At 54.5% G+C, this 16,092-nt stretch overlaps 6 protein-coding genes across 6 annotated transcripts; 4 read left to right on the forward strand and 2 right to left on the reverse strand.

The window, feature by feature from the left end:
• Positions 1–795: 795 nt before the first annotated feature.
• Positions 796–1,212, forward strand: NCS57_00583200 (uncharacterized protein; the record flags this gene model as incomplete). Its single annotated transcript, XM_053055740.1, has 1 exon — positions 796–1,212. The coding sequence occupies one exon, from the start codon at positions 796–798 to the stop codon at positions 1,210–1,212; it is 417 nt and encodes a 138-aa protein (XP_052914695.1).
• A 21-nt stretch (positions 1,213–1,233) lies between these two features.
• On the forward strand, positions 1,234–2,514 carry NCS57_00583300 (uncharacterized protein; the record flags this gene model as incomplete). Its single annotated transcript, XM_053055741.1, has 1 exon — positions 1,234–2,514. The coding sequence occupies one exon, from the start codon at positions 1,234–1,236 to the stop codon at positions 2,512–2,514; it is 1,281 nt and encodes a 426-aa protein (XP_052914696.1).
• An 807-nt stretch (positions 2,515–3,321) lies between these two features.
• NCS57_00583400 (DUF1524 domain-containing protein) lies at positions 3,322–4,078 on the forward strand (the record flags this gene model as incomplete). Its single annotated transcript, XM_053055742.1, has 4 exons — positions 3,322–3,381; positions 3,435–3,568; positions 3,619–3,775; positions 3,827–4,078. The coding sequence occupies 4 exons, from the start codon at positions 3,322–3,324 to the stop codon at positions 4,076–4,078; spliced, it is 603 nt and encodes a 200-aa protein (XP_052914697.1).
• Positions 4,079–4,580: 502 nt separating this feature from the next.
• On the reverse strand, positions 4,581–9,296 carry NCS57_00583500 (SEC7 domain-containing protein; the record flags this gene model as incomplete). The annotated part of the gene is made up of 2 exons (XM_053055743.1): positions 4,581–6,577; positions 6,629–9,296. 2 exons carry the CDS (start codon positions 9,294–9,296, stop codon positions 4,581–4,583), a joined length of 4,665 nt encoding a protein of 1,554 aa, XP_052914698.1.
• A 2,964-nt stretch (positions 9,297–12,260) lies between these two features.
• NCS57_00583600 (uncharacterized protein) lies at positions 12,261–13,706 on the forward strand (the record flags this gene model as incomplete). The annotated part of the gene is made up of 3 exons (XM_053055744.1): positions 12,261–12,545; positions 12,596–12,968; positions 13,021–13,706. 3 exons carry the CDS (start codon positions 12,261–12,263, stop codon positions 13,704–13,706), a joined length of 1,344 nt encoding a protein of 447 aa, XP_052914699.1.
• A 59-nt stretch (positions 13,707–13,765) lies between these two features.
• On the reverse strand, positions 13,766–15,788 carry NCS57_00583700 (Zn(2)-C6 fungal-type domain-containing protein; the record flags this gene model as incomplete). Its single annotated transcript, XM_053055745.1, has 5 exons — positions 13,766–14,424; positions 14,474–14,831; positions 14,890–15,417; positions 15,496–15,641; positions 15,710–15,788. The coding sequence occupies 5 exons, from the start codon at positions 15,786–15,788 to the stop codon at positions 13,766–13,768; spliced, it is 1,770 nt and encodes a 589-aa protein (XP_052914700.1).
• Between the last annotated feature and the right edge of the window lie 304 nt (positions 15,789–16,092).

A 16,092-nucleotide genomic window follows, 5' to 3' on the forward strand; every position in this document is an offset into this window, starting at 1 on the left:
TCCCAATTGACCTGATCTGTCCGCGTAGAGAGATAGTTGAAGCAAGTCCGGCCTCAGACGACTGCGAGAGCGTTCGTGTTGTCGTTTCCGGCCGGCTTCGGTGTCTCCTCTTTGCCGCTTGGGGTATTTCTCTTCCTTCTCGCCAAGTTGTCCTGGTAATTGTCGTTGTCTTGGGTCTCTTCCGTTTCTTGGTCTGCGATGTCTGTGGCTGAGTCGCTTGTTGGCATGGCGGTGTTTGGCCGCCGTTGAGCGACTCCTGCTTGGGGGCGTCGAACCTATTATGCTCTGTCAAGACTGATCTGTATTTAGACGGTTTCCTTTCTTCATCTTCCACAAAGTAGATGCTGTTTCTTTCCTCTGAAAATCTAGTGACGTTTGTTTAAAAGACAAAAGGCCCATGGGAAAATTAGGAACTAGAAGAGTATATCACCTGGACAATATAGCTTACCTTTATAGCTACCTTTTGAGATAAAACTTACAAAACTGAAGTTTTGATTATTTTATGAAAGTTAATAGTCAAGGTATAAAATCCATAGTCTTATTTGTTTGTTTTGATTCTCGGTCAAGTTCGTTCGTGTGTTCACTGTCAATGCACTTGGTCAACTGGTGCCGAACACTGCCATCGTTTACCTCTGTTTATTGAGTCATCTGTAATTCAAAACGCCTGTTTAATCTTCCCAATCGGGCTCATTCTTGTTTCCCACCTTCATCGCTTTTCTTCGTCTTCTCTTCTCTTCTCTCATTCACTCATCACCAACCCGCGCCATCCATCGTCGCCCATCAGCAGTCGCCACGATGTCTTCAAAGAACCACCTCATCACGCTCTCTCAAGACGTCTTGGCCGTCCTCTGCGGGTTCCTCGATACAGACAACCTCATCACCGCCGCTCAGGTCAAACCGCTAAACTACGCGGCAACTTGGACTCTCCGCCGTAACGACGTCAAGTACGGCTGGGGGCCTAAAAAGCACACCCGCGCCCTTTCATGGGGTGCCTACAAGGGGTACGAGTCTGTCGTGAGGATGGCCCTGAAGATGAAGTCGTCTATCACAGAGTCGCCATTCTTTGACGGACTTGAGTACAAGATGCGCGGCAACGCCATGCACGTGGCCGCCAGCCGAGGACATAACCACATTCTCGAGATCCTACTCGATCATGGGGGTGACATCAACTCGTGGACGAGAACTGAGAAGATTTTCGTTGCAAATTATTAGGCTCGTGACTTTCATCGCTCCATGAGTCCCCTCTACATCGCCATCGAACGAGAGCACGAGCACACCGCCAAGTTCCTGCTCGACAAGGGAGCCTCGCTCATTGTTGAGAAGCCCGATTTCGAGAGGCCATGCGTTCCGTCTTCGCAGCGACGTCTCAATACCATGCACATCGCGGCCAAGTACGGCCAGTATCATCTCGTCCGCCATCTCCAACTTGAATACGGCATCGACATTGACTTGCCCGACCAAGCAGGCAACACAGCCCTGGCATACGCTATGGTATCTTCAGAGAACCTGCGTGTCATCGACTATCTTATTTCTGAGGGGGCAAACCTGGCCTTGAAAGATGATGACGGATTCACCCCGTTGCACAGGGCCATAACCTTGCCCGATGCCGAGGAGGCCAAACCCATCGTCACCGCGTTGATCGACGCAGGGGCCGACATTGACGCTTTTAACAACAATTTTCAAGCCACTCCTATGACTATCGCCATCCGTTTCACCCAGAGCTCGCTTATTGCAATGCTCGTCGACACCAGGGCGTTTGTTGATGCGTTTTATTTGCGTCTTGCCCTGAAGGCCAAGGACATCGACGATGAGACTCGAGATACTATTTCAGCCTGCGTCGATGCGCTCCTGCGCCGTGGGATTCCTCAAGATTCGAAGGGGCATGTTAAACTGCTTCTGCAAGAGAACAATGCACGCGCCGCTGAGATTCTGTACAGCCGCGGTATCGGGCTCCCTGATGAATCCCCAGAGGGGATCAACAAATTCCTTCAAGTCATCCTAGATCTCCCACCAACCGAATGTGAGAATAAGAGTCTCATATTTCTACTCACTCACTACCGAGGTATCATCCGAGGGTCCAGGCCGGAGAAGATGATTGCCAAGCTACTAGAGAGCCGCCACATGAGCAACAAGGCCATCGTCAACCTGATGAACCCCAGCATCAATATCAAGTGGAGAGGGGAGAAGGGAAAGACACTTCTACACATTTTCGCTGAAAACATACGATGGCACACCCGAGCTTTTGACTCTTCAATATTGCACGCCCTGTTGGACCGTGGCATCAACGTCAATGCGAGAGCGAAAGGTGGCCTGGCGGCCCTGCACATGCTTGTTGGGGATAATTACATATCCTCGGGTTCCGACCATGTCTGGTTTGCCAGCGTCCTTGACCGTCTGCTCGCTAGAGGTCTAGACATCAACGCCGTTGATAACAAAGGCTGGACAGCGCTTGACTATCTCTCCAACTCTCAAGTCGTTGACCGCTGTGCGCACCGAGTCGGGGCCCTAGTCTAGAGAGGTCTCAACGCCGATATCAGAGATGCGGCAACCTCTCGCCGACGGCCTCGTCCTCATCCTCGTCGGACGTCTATCTGAAGACCCTTAACTAAAAGATACGGCAACCTCCCGCCGACGGCCTCGTTCTCATCCTCGTCGTACGTCTATCTGAAAGGCCCTCAACTAGAACCATGCAACTAACAAAGATCTAAACAGGGGTCCGCTACGCCAATTGCCCCAAGAGGAAGGTTGCCAGCCGTTACCCCCACAGCGCCGTGTCCCGGAGCGGGCATATCTACCGGAATGATCGGCGGCCTGCGTGCGAGCGCCTCGGCCGTTGACTGGACTGATCCCGTGACACCCCTGACCCGGACAAGCTCCGTCCTCGCAGTGTTTCATCCACGACTTTTGACTTATTAAACGCTCGATTCCGCTCCCCTCTTGGCGGACTTAGAGGCATTGATTGGGACTTTACTCCGCACCTCCGCGATAGCACTCGTCCTATCACGGTACCTCGTGCGTGAGAGATCGACAGAGATAAGGTACGGCTTTGTTTCCAAGATTGGCCATTCGGTGAGGGCATCGCGAGAGGGGAATATAGTCGCCGGGGGAGATGATCCAACGAGGAAGGAGGGATTGTTTCTATGCATATGCTTTGCAGACAAGGCTCAGACATCTATTGGTGGCACATTGTAGGAGGGGAAGCCCATGGGAGAAGGGCGGTATCACGAATTAATTAATATAAAGCCCGTCACTCAAACACCACTCGTCTCGTCTCTTCTCATCTTCATCTTCATCTTCATCCTCAAGTCCCAGTATCCCAAAATGAAGTTCTCTCTCGCTCTCCTCGTCTCGGCCTCTAGCGCCCTGGCCGCTCCCACCCCTGTAAGTCCTCAATCATCCAGGCTGTGAGCCTGCATCACCAACCTCATCTATAGCCTGGTATCCCCAGCGACACAACCGCCAGGTCCCTCCTCAGCGGCCTCACTGTCGCCGCGTCCACCAACACTGACACCTACGACCGAGACCTGTTTCCCCACTGGGAGACTGTCTCGGGAGCTTGCAACACCCGGTATGTACCAGACCTTCAACCTCACACATTTGTATACTAAATAGTCCCAGCGAGTTCGTCCTTCAGCGTGACGGCACCAACGTTCAGACCAACAGTGCCTGCGCTGCCACTTCCGGAACATGGCGCTCTCCCTACGACGGCGCAACATGGACGCAGGCCAGCGACGTCGATATTGACCACATGGTTCCCCTCCAAAACGCCTGGATCGTAAGTCTCATCCTTCCCTTCTACATCCGCTCCCAGCTAACACACCTCCAGTCCGGAGCCGCCTCTTGGACAACCGCCAAGCGGAGGGACTTTGCCAACGACATCACCAGGCCCCAGCTCTGGGCCGTCACCGACAACGTCAACCAGGCCAAGGGCAGCGCTACCCCCGCCACCTGGAAGCCTCCCTTGACGAGCTTCTACTGCACCTACGCCAAGAGTTGGATCCAGGTCAAGAGCTACTGGCAGCTGACCATCACCAGCGCCGAGAAGACTGCCCTGACCGATATGCTCAACTATTGCTGATTGTCTTGACCAAGTCAGCCGGAAGAGCGTCGTTTACATGAGACAAGGCATCATGGACTTACATACTTCCATAGCTGGACAAGATAATCACAATATTCAAATACTCAGCCAATTCAGCAATGAATCAATAACCCCTGGTGTCATAATAATCATTACAAAGAAGAAGTCTAATAATCTTGACAATATCCAACTTGTTTCTGGCTTTTCTTGAAAACGCCTCGTTTTAATCCCATCTGCTGGCGTCCCTTCATATGACTGACCATCCTTCACTCCTCCATCTTTACCACAACCAAAAAGAAGAACGCTCGTTTCTTTATACATTGAGAGAATTGAATGAATGAATGAATGAATGAATGGTGCGTGTCGTGAACCACAAACTTTGGGGTATCAGGGCTGGGCAACGACCAAAAGAAGCAACTCGGAAAATCTCAAAACGCCCAAAACCCATAATGCAGCTCCGTGTATGTTAAAACTGCTCCGTAGTGTCGTACAAGGGCCAAAATCATGGCCTCAATGTTACATCCCCCTCATCGTCGCTGCTGAGTTCCATCTCGCCGTCACTAAGCTCGCCTCGGGCGGCTCGCTGCGCAAGGTCCCTCTCCGAGTAAATCTCCTGCTTTCTAGACTCGGCTTGCTGAAGGCAGTCCACGTACGTCCTGAATTTGACGATCTCGCGGAGCAGATACGCGCTCTTGCGCTCCCAGTTAGCCATGGCCTTGACAGCATTGCCACCCCTAGGAGTAAATGCCAAGAGCATAGGGCTGCGTAGTTGGTTATGAGCCTGTAGCTCTGCCTCGATGCTCTTGACATAGGCATCCAAGGTCTGAAGCTGTTCTGCTTCTGGCGAATTGCTGGGACGCATGCTCTGGGTTGGCGGTGCCCACTCTGCGATATGAATGCGGTCACCAGGGAGTTTGCCTCGTCCGCTGTTGTTGGTAAAAGCGCCAGCAACGTGGTCGAAGCTTGATCCTCGGAAGCTACCACTATTGACGCTCGATCTTCGGCCATGGGCTGCGCTGCTGCTGGGGCGTGACGTCTTGCCGTTGGTTGTAGTCGTCGTAGACGTCTCATTGATAGCGGCGACCAAGGCGTTGTTAACAATAGCCTCGCTCCATCCGTATTCAATGTTGCTGATACCGCCCGTCAGTGGGTGGGTGCTCAGTCGAGCACTCCAATAGTTCGCTGTATTGACAAACTCCTTGCAAATCTCAGGCGTGCCAACTTGGAACAGGTGAACAGCACCGTTAGGTAAACTGAGCGCCCAGACATGAGGACGCGTGCGAGAGTAGCCTGGCGGTGGAAGAGCAGATGCAAGAGTTTGGCGAAGGTTAAACGTGCCCAGATTCGTTGCATTGTCTTGCCAGTTGCCGCCTCCAACAATCGCAGGAGGTCCGCCATTTCTGCCGCGGTTCCTTTGTCGAACCGACTTGTTCGGCTGGAAAGAGAACAAACTCATCTGACCCTTCTGGACGACAGCAAACACCTCGGACCAGTGTCTGTCCTTGGCCTTCTTGTCCACGCCATCCAAATGGTGCTTGTGAGTCACAATTCCCTCCTTGACCCATGGTGGTCCAGCAAGTTCAAGAGAGTCGTCTTCGAGAAGCTGTGTGGATGGAAGATCGGCGCTCAAAATCGATGGGGCCGTCTCCCCATATGCGTCCTCGTCTCGAATAATGGCTTGGCTCAGGGCGTTTGCAAAGCCAATCGACTGCTGGTAATCACCCCGTGGCAAGGCCGAACCAAAAGAATCCTGAGAAACTGACGTCTGAGTCCTTCCCAGAGAATGGCGGCTCCAGGTGGCAGACGATACAGTGTGGCTCCAGAGTGAATTGCCGTCGTCAAAGCTAGTACGACTAGACGAGAATCCATTGCGGCCAAGACCGGGTCGAGATCGGCTCTTGGATGCCCATCTCGCCGTGTTGGCCCTACCATTCTCTGAAATACGACCACGAACCGACAGCTGACTCTCTGATGGTGCCTTGCTAAGGACGCTAGGGCTTCTCTTCAACATTCCCATGACAGAGAGTCCTCCGCTGTTCGACTGTGGCAGGCTCAGATTCTTCTCAGCCTCGGCGCCAAACAATGGCAGACGCTCGTCTCTAATGGATGTGTAAATGCCTTTGAGCACAACTTCGATCAGTTCTTCCCACGCCTTCTTGCTCCCGTTGAATCGGGACTTGACTAATGGACCACAATCCTCGTCACCCTCTGAAGGGAGAGTTCCAGAGTCTGCACGAGGCGGGGGTCTGAACGAGTTCCTGAAAGACCTTCGATCCTGTTCCGAGTGCTGTTCGTGGTTCTCGCCAGTTGCAAGTGAGCTCTTGTCTGGAAGAACGCTTGGCCTATGAAACACATCAGGGGCCGATTCCTCTACGGCCTGTGTGATGGTTGTCATGGTGTTCTTGATGAATTGACTGCGGGTCATCTTCTGCTCGATATCAGCCAAATGCAGGTCAGTGTTGAGCAGCATGATCGAGTAGCAAATGGTGTGGATCACATCTATCGTCAGTTAGCATCAATGACCAGTAAAAGTGCAACAGCTCATCTCACCAGTCACTATGAACCCATGGTTGGGATTGCAGTCACACCATCTCTTGGAGAAGGCCACGAGAATGCGGTCCACCTGTTGGGTTTCTGCACGGAACACCAATCGTCCGCATACTTGTCGCAGAGCATGAACGATGCTGCGGCTGGTGAAGTCGTACAACTCCATGTAGGCTTGCAGGGTGCGTTGCCTGATTGGACCTTCTTCACCCATCCAAGCAGCCGCCTTTTCTTTCTGGACGAAGTCCTCATTTCCATCATAGATCTTCTGTGCCTTTTGCTTATCATCCTCGGTCGGATCGCCAATAACGAAATCGGGCTCGTCAAGGGCATTGGCCTTGATGGCGTCGAATGTGCCCAGGACCTTGGGACTAGGGTCTGCTGAGCTCTCTATCCTCACGCTAGGAGGAGCGCTGAGGGCAGACTTGTAGTCTGTGCCAGTTGATACTGATGCAGGGCTTGTCGCTCGTGCACCTTCAATAGGCAACGCAAGGGCTGAACGGTTGGGGTCGTCCTCTGAATCGGTCTGTTCCGGTCGCTGAAATGACTTCTTGACCCTGACGGTGTGGTCTTTGGCACCTCGGGGGCTATCCCGTGTGGTCATGATGTCTGATGGCCTAGACTTGGACTTGGATTTGGACTTGTTGGAAAGCTTCCGGTTTGAAGGGCTTCCCTGGTCATCATCGTTGTCGCTAACCCCGTCCAGGTTCAGGAAGGAGTTGTTGCGCGTCTCGATGGCCTTGGTAGGCCTCTCGGGTGGGGGACGCGAGGGTGTGTTATTTCGCTTGGCCAGGTACTCATCAGAATCGGATCGTACTGCCCGGATCCTGGCGTTGGGGCTTGGCGAATAATCAGGGGAAAAGTCTCTCTTGTAGACTTCCCTCTCGGGTGTATTGTCGACATGGTCGGGAGTTACGTTGGAGATGTCGGCAAGCGGAGAGGGGCCTTGGGGAGTGCCCTGGACAGCCTGGCTGTTTCGCAGATACGGGTTCATGACCTTTCGCAAGCTGCTGACCGGGCTGGGCTGCGGCAGAGAAGCACCTAGTTCTCGTTCGCGTTCGGGAGGGACAGCGATGGGAGCAACAGTAGGTACGGGCGGTGCAGGTATCGACGTGGGCAGAGGGGGAGGATCGTCAGTGACGGACTTCTTTCGGCGGCGGAAGAACGATGATGGCTTCTTTTGTAGCACAGGGTGGTGTGAATGCGAGGATGAGGTATCTCGGGAGGGCGGCGTCGAGCCATTGGAGAGCATCTTGGAATGGTCGGCAGAAGCGGTCGAGTGTGGGGTTTGAGTTGTTGTCGAGTCGTTGTTGCTGTTATGTGAGTTGCCTCTGGAGGAGCCAAAGACCCTCCTGAAAAATCCAGGGCGCTCCTTCACGGGTGCAGGTGCAGGTGTCGCGGGCGCTGGGCCGCTGTGCACGGCCACGTCCTTGGATTTTTCATACCCAATATGGGGTGCAGGTGCTGAATCGAGGTCTAGAGCTGGCACTGCAGGTGCATTATCCCGTGGATTGGGAGGTTTGCGCCCTGAGGAGCTCTTTAATGAACGGCTGCTGCGTTTGTGCTCGAGGGGAGGCGGCTCCAGGGGTGCGGGCGGAGGTGGCGGTACCGTAGACATTGTCGGCATCGTTGGGATCGACGGCTCCCGTCGCGGGCCGCCCGGGACCGTTGGAGTCGGGGCAGCGTCGTATTCATCGGCGAGAAAGTTGTTGGGAAACTCGACTCGGAAGGGGGTGGGCTCGACGACGGGGGCGCTCTGCTGCGGTGCTTGAGGTCCGTAGTCGAAGCTGGCAGATCTTCCAAACCCGCGCGCCCATCGCTGGCTCCCAAGGACCTGGGCGTATCCGGCATCAACGCTGGTGGTGCTGCTGCTCTTGCTGCCCGGCTTGCCCCCTCTTGAATGCATGGCTCTCGATGAACCACTTCGGTGCCCCTCGCGAACGCTATTGAGGCGCGGAAAGCTCGATTGGAAGTTGGAACTGCTGTTGCTTCGTCGGCCACGGCTCGAGATGCGGCTAGAGTCGTCTGCGCCCTCCAGGTCGGAACTATAGGAGTACTGGTGTCCGTTGACTCGAGGTGGTCCTGCGACAGAATTGGCAGCGACCCAGCTCCGTGTCTGCTCGGCGGCGCCAAACTGGGGCGAGGCTTCGTCAAAGGTATGTGAGCGCGATCCAGGGGAGGGTCCGTACTTGTCGCTCAGCTGTGCCATGGAGAACTGGTCGAGCGACAGGAGCATATTAGTGACGAGCGAGTCTCGGGTGACGTTCCGGGGAGATAGCGAGAGGTCGTGCGAATCTCGCTGGTTCACATGCGGCGGCAAGCGGTCGGCCATGTCGTCCTCGACGGGAGTAGGGTTTTCTAGAAAGGACTCATGCGCGTCGATGTCGATGGGCAATCTAAGCGCCCGACCATCAGCGGTGGGCAGTGACTTAGACAAGGCGGGCACGGCTGGGACGGCTGGCTGCGGCGGCGTGCTGTAGAGCGAGCCGTGGGAAGGCGGCGTCTGCGGGTGCGGAATGACGCGCCGGACGTCCCTGGACAACGGCGACGCAAGGGAGGACGGTGTGGTGTTGGTGTTGATGTTCAGGTCGGTATGGGGCCGACGTCGAGTCCAGCGACGAGCATTGTCCGCCGACGACGATGGGGGCGAAGACGAGAACGAGGGCGAGGGCATGGCCGTGGACGGGGGCCCGGGTTGGGAGGCTTCCTTTTTGTCTGGATCAGATCCAATCTGAGCAGCTAAGGCTTGCTAGCAGCCCGCTTTCCGGTCGGTCGAGGCGAGACGACGCCGGGATGCAAAAGCCACGCGCGAGATGGTCGGCCAGTTGGCTTGCTGGCTTTGACTGGGCCTGGCGTGACAGAGGGTGACTGGTAGGTTGTTGGTCTCTCTTGTCCGTCCGTTCGTTCGTTCGACGGCGCCGGGCGAGGAATTTCAGTAGTACGGAGTACTTTCCTCTGGGTCCAACAAAGAAAGTATCGCGTCGCCCAGGAGCCAAGGGTCCCCCATTCGTCCAGTCCCAGCGAGGGAAGCGTCCGTGAAGAGAGGGTCGACAGGGGTGGTGATGCAGGGGCAGACGCTGGGCTAATTAACTTGGCCAAAAGCCTGCGAACACCATCCACCAGACTTGAGAGGTGAGAGGTACCAGGTACTGGACTGGACTGGACAGGAGGGCAGCCAGAGAAATGTATGGCTTGCTGGACAATGTGCGCCCAAGAGGATGCGGAGAAGAATTGGATACACATGAAACACTTTCGGGCATGCGCAAGAACGGATTCCGTCCGACGTCGCATCGTAAGAGCAGAACAGCAAGCGCGCCCGCGTGTTTGCGTTGTGCTGTCCACTATCTGTAGGCTCTGGCTCTGCGCTGGCTCCTAACGAAGTACTACATCATGGCACGGGGTACCTGACTAAACCTGGTCCCTGGTTGTCACCATCACCACCACCACCTGAAGATGAATCTACCAGTCGCTGCAGCTGCAGGTAGCCTGTACAGTCCTGTATCCTGTACACGTCGTCCATTAGTTCATCCGCTCGCGAAAGGTACATAGTATCCATCCAGAAATGCCCCATGCTGCAGATCCAAAACAAGAGTAAGCCCCCAAAAACGCCAATCCGAGGCCAACAGAGGAGCATCATGATGATCGCGGCCGTGATGGCGCCAATTCCCGCCCGGCGCTGGCACTACCGGGACTGGCCTCGAATCGCAGCAGAGGCGGGCCGAACCAAACCTTGGAGAAGCCTCTTCCAGTCAAAGCAGCATCCAACCAACCTCGACGAGTCAGCGCGTGGTTAAACTCTAAAGCAGCTGTGCCGTGCCGAATAGGTCCAAGTCCAATTTATTGACTGCTGCATGAACCCGGGAAAAGAAAGTCGCTCTGATGAGCGACGCAAATCCCAGGCTTCTCGAACAATAGTATGGAGCTTGGTTGATGAGGGTCTGACCCAGTGGGTTGGGCGGTGAGGCAAGGCTCTAGACAAGGACCCTGAAGAGCAGGGGAACCCCCTTTTTTTGCGACTCCTTTTGCGCGTGAGCATCTTCATCTTCTGTGATTACCTTGCCTACGGTATGGATCATTTCTGGTATGGAAGAAATCTAGCGCCGGCGTGGGTGATGACGGGGACAGGGGAGGCAGGGGATGGCTGCAACTCTCCAGATCAGGTCATGGAAGCACGGGTGGCCCCTGGTGAAGCCATGTGTGCGGGCTCAAAACAGTCGACCTAGGTTTCCGGTACATTACATTGTGCTAGGAGCCGGAACTATCCGTCCACTCTTGATATTTCCAAAAGACGAATGCTCTGAAACATTGCTTGTGGTGTTTGTGGCAACCATGGTGTTCCGTGTAAGTAAAAGCAGGCGTTCTGGTCGCTACAACCGAGACACGCTGATCCACAGATATGGATGCAATGATGGTGAAACTAGAGGGCGACGGACAGCTTGAACATGACGACAAGCGACTCATGTCATCAAATTACTCTGCACTGGTCATGGCAACCATGGCGGTGGCCTCGGACGCATGGTCCTTTTCCCGAGGTCATCACCAACGCTCTCACCAAATAGACGAAAACTAAAACCGACAAAGCGCATGTAAGCTCACGACGGTGGCGAGAAGCTCTCCTCTCGGTTGTCCCTCGGTGTTGCATGTTTCACCGTCGACCGCTGCAGATGCAAGGTACATGAGACAGCTCTGCGTGCTGGTCCGAGGCATCTCACTGGCTGCTGGGTCGGGTCTGCTGTGCCTCTTGTGAATCCAGCTGGAAGGATGGAAACCTCTAGCGCGTGCTCCCTGCAGGTCGGGGGCACCAGCATTTTTTCTTACACCTGCTTTCACCGAAGCGAGCTTTGATGGATTCTATTGTCGTCTGCAGCTAACGTGTAAGTATCCGTGGACCAGATGAAATATGGCTAGGGTTATGCATGCAGCACGAGTCAAGGATGAATAGCAAACATCTTTAACCCGGTATCAATCCGAGTTGCTGCGTCGTGTTGGCGAGATGGTTCCTCGTCCATCAGCTACCTAACCTAGACCTTCAGCTGAGAAGACGGCTCTTCCAACGCTCGGGCGCTGGCTGTTGATAATTGGCCCTGGGACGAGGTCAAGGCGGACAATCCCTGATGCTAGGTCGAATACTGGATGAAGGCAGATAAATTGAAGTCATCCTGACGTTAATTGAGATGAAAATCCACAACATCAACTCCAACAGCCTCACAAAAGAAACCAGTGCAATTTGGGGGTTGGAGTCCAAGACCCGAGGATGCAGCTCGACTCCCCGCAATTGCGCTGTCAACCCCGCACGTGCAGGGGTTGATTAAGCTCGATTCAGGCTGGCGTCTGGCAACAAAGTCGCACCTGACCTCTCCAAGATGGGGTCACTAGCTAACAAACATCAACAAGTCATGCTTTCTCTCCTGTCCGTTCTCATACGAGGACGTCAGGCGTATGTGTCTGTCTGCTCACCTTGCCTCACCGACTGCCTCTTGCTGAATATTCTCCATTGACCGCTCAGACCGAAATCGCCAAGACTGTTTTTTCTGCCCCCTTCACTTACACGCGACATTGTTGGCCGCCGGGCCGCGTCTGTGTCTGTGAGGTCCCTGAGCAAAAGCTGCTTCAGCAAAACCTGACCTCCCTGCCAAAAATGACTTCATTCTCAATGACCGACAGCTCCTCGTCGCCATCCAACAGCTGGCCCCTGGATCAGTTCGTCCAGGATCCAGGATACCTCGCCTACCAGGAGGAGCTGCGATGCCTCATCTTCAACACTGCCCAGACAGCTGCGCCTTCTCGCGAGTCATCCCCTGCCCCAGGGGAATATGGCCCACCCGATGAAGAGTTTGTGGCCCAGGCTCAGACAAAGGCCGCCCTCTCGTCTGGACGACGGCTGGAGTATCTGAAAAATTATGTTGCTGAAGTAGCTCCCTGGGTACGCTCATGTTTCGAGTGCTTGCGACGCTTGCTAATTGGTTCCTGCAGCTGGACATGTTTGACAGCAACAGAGCCTTCACTGTCCAGGTCCCGGTTCTCGCTCGCCGGTGCCCGGCTCTGCTCTACGCAATTCTTGCCCTGTCTGCGCGTCAGATGGAGCGAAAGGAGGCAAAGCAGCATTCTTTTGACAGTCTTGAGCTGTACCAGGAGGCCATTCGTCTTCTCAACCCCCTGCTTCAAGCCCGAGACCTGACCATCATCCCAATTTGCGTCATCCTCTGCTGTCTGGAGATGATGTCCGCAAGCCCCCAGGACTGGCGCCGGCACCTCGAGGGCTGCGCGGCCCTATTCGACGCGTTTGGCGTCAATGGTTTCAGTGGCGGACTCTTACAGGCTGTATTCTGGTGTTACGCAAGAATGGGTTCGCATTTCTTCATTATCTGCTTTCTACTCTTGATACTGACTCTCTTTAGACCTTTGTGGTGCTCTAATCTCCGACGGAACACAAGGCACCTTGGTCCCTCTGGACAAATGGCTCCCCCCTGGCGCAAATCCAGACTCAGCTGCCGACATCTTCCGGGACCACCGCTCGCCAGACATGCACGCCAATTACGCAGTCTACTTATGCTCCAAAGTCACAGAGCTCGTTGCTGACAGAACTCACTACGTTGAGCTTGGTGAGGACAACGGCTGTGATTCGGCCACCTTTGAGAGACGTTGGTTGCGGCTCTGGAACGACCTGCAGACGTGGGTGCAGGACCGGCCCTCAGAAGTCGTTCCGGTTCAATTCATCGAAAGCCGCCCGTTTCCCCAGATTCTCTTTGTCCACTGGGCAGGAATTTCCTCCAACCAGCTCTACCACACTGCCTGCACCCTCCTCCTGGGCTCGAAACCGCGAGAAGTCAAACTTGATGTGGGACCTACAGGATCTGCCATCTGGCATGCCAAGTGCATCTGTGGTATCTCTTTAACCAATCCGCACCAGGGGTGCCTCAACAATGCCATCCAACCCCTGTGGATTGCTGGCAGGCTTCTCAGCCACAAGTCAGAGCACCTGCTTCTCTCCAAGCTTATCCAGAGCATAGAGGCAATGACTGGCTGGGCAACTTGTTGGCGCATCGCAGATCTCGAAAATTCCTGGGGATATAAAGTTCGATGAGCGTCTAATGCCATCTCTTGCCTAATCTCGAGAGATATACTTTAGACTACGACAGCTCCCTAATCCGGCTGCCACTCATGGACCAGCTGCGCCGAGAGGGCATTTACATTCCAACCCGTCAGAGATCCGATGCGGTTGATCCCACGCAGAATCGCATGCTGCTGGGGCTCATAGGTCATCCTCTTGGCGGCGAGATAGAGCGAGGCCAGAAGACTAAAGTCCCAGCTGGTTCGAGTGTCATTGTTCAAGCTGATGCCGCATATTCGCTGAGCGTGCCACAAAGGAGAGAGATACACCGACCGGCCGTGCTCCTTTGGAAGAGTTCGCGGCCGATTCTGGAGCAGCAACAGCATTGAAGTGTGATAGAGTTGGTTGGCTAAGACGGCCGCCCCATTGGTGAAGAGGACAAGAGGGAATAGTTGCTCATTGTCATCAATCTCCAGCATGGGCTTGAAATCTCGAGGACGGTTCGTGTACCACATTTTCAGGGCTTCGGAAAAGGATTTCCACCTCTGAGCGGCAGTCGGGCGGATCATGCCAGGAGACGTTGCGACGTCGCCTCCGAAGCAGTAATTGAGGACCTGAGCGCATAGGATCACCGGTTCCCGATCGTATTTAAGCGACTCCCTGTATATTCCGTTGATGGGCGAAGAGGTCTCGAACGAGATGAGTGAGGGGATGGACACGGGGGAGCCGTTCATGAGGCCAACGCTAAGGTCTAATCCTTGGTTAGTGATAGTGTACAGTATCAAGTGCGGCAAACTTACTGAGTCGCAGCATCATCCATGAAGTAGCTAATGCGATAGAGGGATGTTGCTCCTGAAAAGAAGCCGAGTTTAATGAATCAAAACCCATGCTCTTGGACGGGCTCTGCCAAGAAGTGGGGGGAGTGATGAAATGTCGACGGAGGGCGATAAATGCAAATGTCAAGGCATTGCGCAAGATATCGGCACTCGAGTTGTTTGGATCAGACGGCAGTATCATTTGTTCCCCGAAGTCAGGCTCAACATGGCCTCCGAGAGTCGTCAGGGAGAGAGAAAGAAGTGAGTCGAGAAGGGGAGCCGAGTCCATCGCAATGCGCGGTACTAGCAGGCCAAAGGTCTGGTTTGTGTCGCCAATATCCAACTATGAATACACTTGTTAGATGTGAACTTTTGCGTCGCAACAACGGAGATGTACGCACCCATGGAGCAATGTGATATCTATAGTGTCGCAGCAGTTCAACTGCACGATCCTGGGGCATATGGAGACAATTGGGAAATATCTCAGCCAGGGGCTTATCCCTCAGGTCAAACTGGGTTGGAGTGGCATGGTGTTGGCCGTGGTTGGGAGACTCGAAAAACCCCCCATTGGCAGTGACCTGGGAGGTGACCGAAGCTGATTGAGGAACATAATGGTCATTTCCTAACGATAGCAGCCCATCAAGGGCAGTCTCATAGGCAGCATTGGATGGCGAGATGCCAATGGTGTAGCTGCTGGGATCCTGCAGTTCATGACTGCCTGAAGCATGGGGAGAGGTGGCGCTATAATCTCCAAGACTGGGGCTGATCAATGCTGGAGGTTCAGGCTGCTGCTGGATGAGATTCTCCTTGGGGGATGCCGACTTTGGTTCAACAGGCGTACTCAGCCTCCTTTCGGGCTCATTCGGGGTTGCTTCATCTTCCTGGAACTGAACACCAGGCTTGGCTGCAGTCGACTCTGGGACGACAAACTGGGAGGAACAATGGTTAGTGGGGATCAGTGGGCAAAGGGTGAAGCTATAGAAGCTTGGACTCGAGCTGGTACGCACTCTCAATTTAGCATACGAGGGCTTTGCAGTGCGTGCTGGGTCTCCGGACGTTTTGGCGTTCTTTTCGAGAAAGGATAACCGCGTGCCGTACTGACACTCGAAGCCGCCATCGACGCACCGCTGACAGGCTGGTTTCCCTTCGTCGCCTGATAAGTCGTGTTAGTGGTGCATGACATGGCGATCGATGATCGAATCAAGCAAATAGACATCTTACATTTTCGCCTGCGGACCCTGCACTTGAAACATCCCGTCCTCGTCCTCCTGAGGCGGGTCTTGGACACCGCATCCGTCATTATCGAGAAGTTGGGGTGCGCAAAAAAATGTGGGATTGGGGATGGGGGAAGGGAGGAAGGAAGAGTGTGGGCGGCCAAAGTGGGAAACTTGAAGCATTTGGGTATTTTCCCATGCGGGGGGGCCGGGGTCAGCCGACGTTGCTCCTTGGGGAAAGGTGAGACGCTTCTAGCGCGAGTCAAGGTGACGAGTCGGGAATTGTTAAGCGCCTTGACCGACGGGGGGACCTGACTCGGTCTGTCGCTTCATCATGGAGGGGCAGCGTCATCGAAGCGGGGGGAGGAAGGGGAGGAGGATAAGAGAGGA

Source organism: Fusarium keratoplasticum, chromosome 4 (assembly GCF_025433545.1).
Source record: "Fusarium keratoplasticum isolate Fu6.1 chromosome 4, whole genome shotgun sequence".
Classification (NCBI taxonomy): Eukaryota; Fungi; Ascomycota; class Sordariomycetes; order Hypocreales; family Nectriaceae; genus Fusarium; species Fusarium keratoplasticum.